The sequence below is a fragment of the Medicago sativa genome, chromosome 5 (genome assembly GCF_051527215.1).
Source record: "Medicago sativa cultivar Bolivia chromosome 5, Bolivia_mono, whole genome shotgun sequence".
Lineage (NCBI taxonomy): Eukaryota > Viridiplantae > Streptophyta > Magnoliopsida > Fabales > Fabaceae > Medicago > Medicago sativa.
Window position 1 is genome coordinate 74602164 of NC_140753.1, and position 7612 is coordinate 74609775.

Consider the following 7612-nt stretch of genomic DNA (forward strand, 5'->3'; position numbering starts at 1 on the left):
TTACATATATGAATGTTTTTGTTTGTTTTTTTCATGAGAAGATATAAAGTAAATTAGAAAAAGAAATAAGATAAAAAAAGGAATTTGAACACGAGAAAAAAGATAAGTGAAAAAATTAAGGAGTGCGTGTTTTATCCGTGATGGTATAGAAAATAGAGTGAGTTGCATGTAATTATATAGATTTGTAAAAGGTGTTAGAGATTACTGAGTAATTATGTTACCAAAGTATTAGTCTCATTAAAAAACATCAATTTAAAATGTCTAATAAACATGTATTTTGTAAACTCAGCATAACACATCTATATTTTTTCATTGTCATATCCCACCAAAAACCTAAAGTGAAGGAATTAGAAATAACAGAGGTTGAATAAAAAAAAATGGCATGAAAGTGAATGACGAACTAAAATTCAAACCAAAAGAATTCAATGACACTCAGAAACTAACAAAATAAATCATCATAATATTAGGACTTATGCGGGAGTCTACAATTGATTGTATCATCACATTGGGCTAAGACTAACTACATTACTAAAATTGACATCACATCTTCTCCTGAAGTCTTAAAACATTAGATATATGGGTTACCTCACTTATATGTTTCTTTACATAAACTATTTCATACAAAGTGAAATTTTTACTAACACTTGACACAATATCTGTGTTCCATCACCAAGAACTTCTCCTCCGCAATGTTAAACATAAATAACATACCATCGTTGGATTTTCTGGAGGAGCCAGCACCGGTCGATCGACACATTTGAGATGGAGCAACCACATAAGTGAGAATGATACTGCGTCTTCATCCAAAAATTTCATGCTTAAGTATTAGTTTTTTTCCCTCTTATTAGTTAATAAACCTTCGTTGTTTTATCCCATGTTTGAATTTAACTGACACTAGATACATCATAATATTGTCTCCCTCAACTATGACAAAATTCTAGCCCGTGCTTGGCACGGGTGTCCATACTAGTATTATAATATATCTCTAAAAAAATATAAATTTTTAATGAAACATGGATTAAATATGAATTTTTAACGCCAAAAACATACAAATTCATATTTAATTCATTCATCCTTAAAAACAATTCATATTCACATCATTAACTTGTTGATCTAGTCGGTGATTAGTCTGAGTTTAATAATAATACGTAGTAGGGATGAAAATGGATCACAAATAATGAAGGACTCAACCTTTGATTTAAAAAATTTGACCATACATAAGTTAACCATGGGGAGTGGATTTTCGTGTTCTCAAAGTCTAGTGGAGTTGCTTCCAATATTGTGGTCGAATTACTTGTTCTTTAATGGTATTTTGTTTTGTTTTCTCAATTGTTGTTCTTAATGGTATTAAATATTAATCTACATTTGGAGAAAGGTTGTATGAATCATAGAATTATAATGTCGTAGATCATTCTCATAGAAGAAGAGAGAGCATAAGAATACTTATTAGTTAAAAACTGATAAGAATATTAATTGATTGATAAAAGATGGATGAAGTATGTACCAAACCATACTAACTTACAAAGTAACTAACTCAAAGAAAAAACGGAAGTGGAAGTGATGGAACTGGAAGGAGGTATATGAACAAGCAAGTAAAAGCAAATTCCAATAATGTAATATTCTAGAACATTCAATAGTCAAAAACTCGTCCTTTTTCCATTCCGATTCCATATTTTCTCTAGGAAATATGCCCCTTTGGTTTTGTTCAAAAGTCCCTCATTGTATTAAAACGTAACTTTTGATCGCATAAAATATATTAGAAGATATAGTCCGATTTTTTGTTTTGTTGGATTAGACGTTATCTCATGATCTGTTTATTTAAGAGGTTGAGCAATCCACATGGCGCATAGAGGAATTATATTTCCTCTGTATTGTATGTTCCAAAGCTCTATCTCCAAAGAATCCATGGAAAATTCATCCTTTTTTCTTATTCGCTGATTTCATTTTTCTCATGCCACTATGATATATTAAATTTCGAACAACTATCTAGTTAGTAAAGTATCATTTGATACAAGTTTTATTTTTTTTTTATTTTTTTTTTACATTATCACTGAATATCATTGGGTCATTGATAGTTTAGTTTTGCTTTTAAAGTGATGTAATATTCATTGATTTATAAACCCTTCATATTTTAGTGTTTATCAATCCATTAATATTTTTTCAGTATTTAAGGACCAGATTGAAGACCTTTTGCATTTGCCGTGATAACGAATTACCCTTTAACCAGAGCTTCAATCAACAAACAAAGGCAAATTTACAAGATTATAATCAAAATGAACATAGAGAGGAGAAGGTCCCAGCATTCAAGTATAAAGTTTATCTTTTTCTATGCCAGGACCACATCGCCCTTGTAAATCTTCTACAACAAAATCCTAAGCAACATCAGCAATGACAGAAAATCAAAATCTAGAATGATATCATCTATATTTTATGACAATTTGTTTTTACTTGACATTTGCCCTATGACTGGAATTGATACAGCACAAGCTACATGCTTCCCATAGTTTATCTCAAAGACCCTATGCAATGAAGTAAGGCCAGTTACAACATATTACAAAGTAAATCCTTTCCCAACATATTTCATTGTTTGAGTTATTATCTTTATGGCACAAGGGAAGGAAAATATAATGCTTAAAAGGGTATGTGCAATCCATTCATGGCTTCTTATAATCTGAGCAGTTTTTCTTTTTTTACATAAGCAGCACATTAGTACCTTCTTCACAATCTAAAATTAACTGCTTCCCTTAAGTCATAGCAGAAGGAGAATCCATGCAATGGCTCTATTACTCAAATCTAAATCTTCTGTTTAAGAACATGGCGCAACTGAACCTTCTGGCTCTCCATTCTGGCCTCCAAAAGTTTAGCTTTCAAGCTATGCTTCTGTGCACCACGAGGAATGCATCCTTTCATACCCCGTTGTGTATGCGGACTTGCGGACTCAGAAGGACTAAACTGATATTGAAGGTCATGAGGGCTCAGCCCCCCTTTACCTGATCCACGGTCAGGAGACACAATGCTCCCGTTGGATAATCTTCCATTTGAAAGCTTCCCATTTATTCCCTCCACCGAGATTATCTTGTAATTATCTTCATTGGTTGGGCATGACCTCCAAAGTCTCGTAATGGACGAGGCCTTTTTTGATTGCTTAGCTGGTATAGAGCACACTTCATTAATTTCAGTTATCGGTGTCTCCTCACCTGCATCTTCTTCCCATTCAAGTACACTCCTCCGGGAAATATTACTCTCTCGATGGTTCCTATTCAAAGATTGGACACACTCTTCAGGAGAATAACACGAGCCTTGATCCTCAGCTTGGCTCACGGTCTCCCATCCACTTTCATCACCCTCTATATCACCATTATCATCCATATATACATTAGAATGCCTCGGAATGCCATCCTTACACATTACATTTGCTTCAGGACTCACTGTGTGAATCTTGGAGGCATGACTAGGAGGACTGTGAGAAACACACTGTTCAATCTCCCTCTCGTTGTGCTCGCCAAAATTTAACTCTTCAAAAATGGCATAGATATCATCTGACTTGGGGGGTTCGTATGAAAATTCCTTAACATCTTCAATGTTCATTGCAGCTGCAGCCTGATGAAGTAACTGTGCTTCTTTAATCTCCTTTGTGTTTAGATTCACATTTTTTGACTTGAGAAAAGATTCTAAATCTGCAACAAGTTTATTCATCTGTGAATACTTTTCGTCAAGAGCAACTTTTGCATCTATCAACTTCATTTGAACACGTTCTTCACGCCATACTTCAGCCATTTGTAACATCTTTCTCTCCTCTTCTAGTTCTTCCCTAAGTTTCATGGATTCCCTCTTCAATGCTTCAACTTCAGCCTTGTCTTCTCCAATTTCCTTGGCAAGCTCATCGCACACTTCCTCAACCAGTTCTCTTCCCTTCCTCTCCTTATCATAATCCTGCATGTAGCGCTTTGCGGATAGTTTCACATCTGCCAACTCATTTACCAACCTCGAATTTATAATTTCAATCCTCTGGCGACTTTTCCTTTCTCGATTCAACTCTGTTTTAATGTCATCAATGTACACACGGATTTTCTCATGCTCTCTGCTTCGCCATTGGGCCTTTTCCTCACCAACTTTCTTCAGAAAATGATCAAGTTTCTTTTTGGAGGAGTGGTGTTCAGTCTCAAGCTCCTGAATGCGTGCACGTGCCTGCTCTAGTTCAGCTTCAAGAGCAGATACAACAGATACAGTATCTACCTTTTGGTTAAGAAGTTTCGCATAGATATGCTGTGCCACATCTGGTGTTTTTAGACATACAGGATCCCACTTTGTTGCACCCTCCATTTCAGTATTGAGCAACTGGAAAGGTTTGAGCTGAAGAACACAGTACACAGAAATTAAAACCTAATTGTTTATTCCTTCACTTTAAAGTTTAAACCCTTAGCTGAGCTAAAAAATTTAAATGCTATTTTCAACAAGTGGATTTGCATGAATGAAAAATAACAAGTGTTTTGTCCAAGTCAGAGTACACAAATATCTACATACATACTCCCTCCGTCACTATTATAAGCAAAATTTGACTTTTTAGATACATTGAACAATTAATGTATCTAGTCTATAATAAAGACTAGATACATTAATTATTCAATGTATCTAAAAAGTCAAATTTTGCTTATAATAGTGACCGGAGAGAGTAGCATGGATCTATGCAACAATCATTATTATCTGGTAACTACCAAGGCAAGCCACATGACCCAATTCATCTATTGTTTTACTCCCTCCGTTTCAAAATACATGTCCAAGTCAACCATTTCACATATGCCAATGCACAATTTTGACCGTTAATATCTTTAATTATCTAAAGTAAAAAATTATAAAAATTAAATATTTTGAAAATATTTGTCGAGACAAATCAAACAACATCTTACATGCTAATATTTGTATTTATACATTAGTAAAAAAGTATGGTCAAAGTATGTCAAGTGAATAGTGCACATTGCAAAAATTGGACATGTATTTTGAAACGGAGGGAGTATTTATTATAAAAAAACATAGGTAAATGAGTACACAATTAAAAAATAAAAAATATACAATGTGATGTACATCCAACCATTGAAATCATGTTTTAAACATATAGATTGTTCTTCTGTCTTGAATAACATTGCTGTTTATTTATTTCAAAGTTCAATTAAGCCACGCTCTGGGAGGCGAGGGTGCTGGCCACATATATTATTAAATATTTCCACTACTAAATCACAAACATGTTGGCCATGTCTATAGTCTGTCGATATCTAGAGCCTCACTTTATAAAACCATACCCCCTTGCAGAAAGATGAATAAATCATTAAAACGCGTAATTGCATAAGTAACCATGTAACAACCACAAAGAACACCATGAAGTACAGGATATAATCTTAACTTGGGTCATTTACATGTATAAGACCTAAATTCAATAATCCTCGATCATGAGAAGTTGTAACACTTGTATTGGTTTGATTGAAGTAATAAGATGAACCATACCTCACAGTTGTGTCCACTCTTTATCCCAAAGACAGAACGGGGGCTTTGAGATTGATTCTTCGGATCAGGATCATGAGTCATGCAATTTGGACGACCAACGAACGGGAGGCCTACATGGCCACTTCCATTCTGCAGACAAATGACATGACATCAGTAACATATCAAATTTGATAACGGAAACCAACTACCAATATCTGAAAATGAAGAGAATGGCATATGAAAGCTAATAAATGTTCAATTCTCTAATTCAACTGGATATCACAAATACCTAATAACAGAATCTCGTACATCAAAAAAATATAAATCACCAAATCCAAATAAAGTTCCGACTTATTTATAAACAAGCATAAAAAAATGTGGCTTCACAATACCAGCAAACCTACAGATCACCATGTTTGTTTAAAACTCTGCCAAACATGACCCAACAATAAATTTAGTTTGGGCATATGCTGTCTGATCAACAAGTACAGCATACCATAAAATAATGTCACTTATCTATCTACACAGACAAACCCCACTTAACTCATTTCTACAGTTATTACAAAGAATAATTTTAAATATGCCAGGTTTCAAGTACAGAACCTCAACATTCACGAGTAAACCAACAAAAGCAAATATTCAGGCTTTAAGGCCAGTTTGTATAAACAGCTTATAGTAAAAGGGCATATATATAAGCTATTTCTATAGCAAATAACAAGTTAAATTGTTTTGATTTAAGCTATAAGCTGTTTTCATCAGTCCTCTCAAACAGTCTCACACAACCTTATTGCAGTATATAAGCTCAAATATGTCAATCCAAAAATGCCCTAAGGACCTCTTTGGATTGACTTATTTTTGAGCTTATGAAAAATAGCTTACGCAAATATATAAGCTTTTATGTTAATTCATAAGATCTCACTAACGAAAAATTGTATCTTCGTAAGCAGTTTTTTCATAAACTACCTTGACAAGCTTGTGAATAATGCATAAAAGCTTATTCATTTCCATAAGCTCAAAAGCAAGCCCTAATCTAAAACTTAACTCTAAACACTCAAACCGAATTCCGTACAATGATGATAAGGGAATCAAAGGTAAGATAGAATCTCAAAATCCACACTTCAAAATCAAGCAACAACACAAGATTAAACTTCAACAATAAGCTAAGCCATTTTATCCCAAATGGAGGGACCTACAAATCACAATACAATAGTATCACATAGCATCACAAAAATCAAATTTTGAAATCAGAAACAAGGGATCTCAAAAAAAAAAGATAACATTTTTATTTATTTTTTTCAAAAAAACCCCAAAAGGTTTAAACTTTACCTGAAACCCAAACCGTTTCTGACTACCACCCACAACCATCTCCGGCTGCTGCAACCTCCACAAACCAGCAGCAAGCCTCCGTGCCGAGAAACTCAATTCCGTCTGCTTCTTAACATTCCTACCCGTTCTCCGACTTAACTTCACCGGCGACGACGGCTTTTGTTTCTCTTCAATTGAATCATTGATTTTATCATGGATCTTCCATTTCAACAAAGGGGTTTCTGGTCTACTCCGTTTACCATTACTAGAAGATTTGAATTTCTTGAAGCGGGTTGTTGCTTTTGGGGTTTTGGGTTTAGGGCGAGGTTGAAGATCTGAGTCGTGGGAAGTAATGCTGAGTGGTGGGTAATGGAATTTTCCGGTATGTTTCATTGTTTCCGGCGAGTGAAAGCCATTAAGATGATGAATAGTGAAAGTGATGGATAAAGATAGAATCTGTGTGACGGAGTTCTTGAAGTGGTGGAGAACGAAACACAAGAAAAAGTACAGAGCAGAGTGTTCTTGATTTTGAGGAAGAAAACGACGAAGAGAGTGAAATCATACAGATACTTCCACGAGGAGTGTATTATAACAATCTTTCTCATTATCAAGAGTAATAATATTTTGACATCCATTTGATGACAACTTTGTTGACAACCTTGTTTTTCTCACTTCTTATTGGTCAAAAACAATGGAGAGAGAAAAAGGAAGAGAGAGGATAACAACATCATGTGAGTATGAGAGAGAAAGTTGTCCAAAAGTGGTTGTCAAAATATCATTTCTCTATTAATAAAGCTCATAAATTATAATATTTCAAAATTTGTAAATA

The 7612-nt window shown here is 34.3% G+C and overlaps 1 protein-coding gene across 1 annotated transcript; it reads right to left on the bottom strand.

The window, feature by feature from the left end:
* Positions 1-2405: 2405 nt before the first annotated feature.
* On the bottom strand, positions 2406-7345 carry LOC146924959 (uncharacterized). The gene is made up of 3 exons (XM_085709944.1): positions 6805-7345; positions 5500-5628; positions 2406-4353 (listed from the first exon to the last, which is right to left on the bottom strand). The coding sequence occupies exons 1-3, from the start codon at positions 7174-7176 to the stop codon at positions 2794-2796; spliced, it is 2061 nt and encodes a 686-aa protein (XP_085566070.1). The 5' UTR covers positions 7177-7345; the 3' UTR covers positions 2406-2793.
* Positions 7346-7612: the final 267 nt, after the last annotated feature.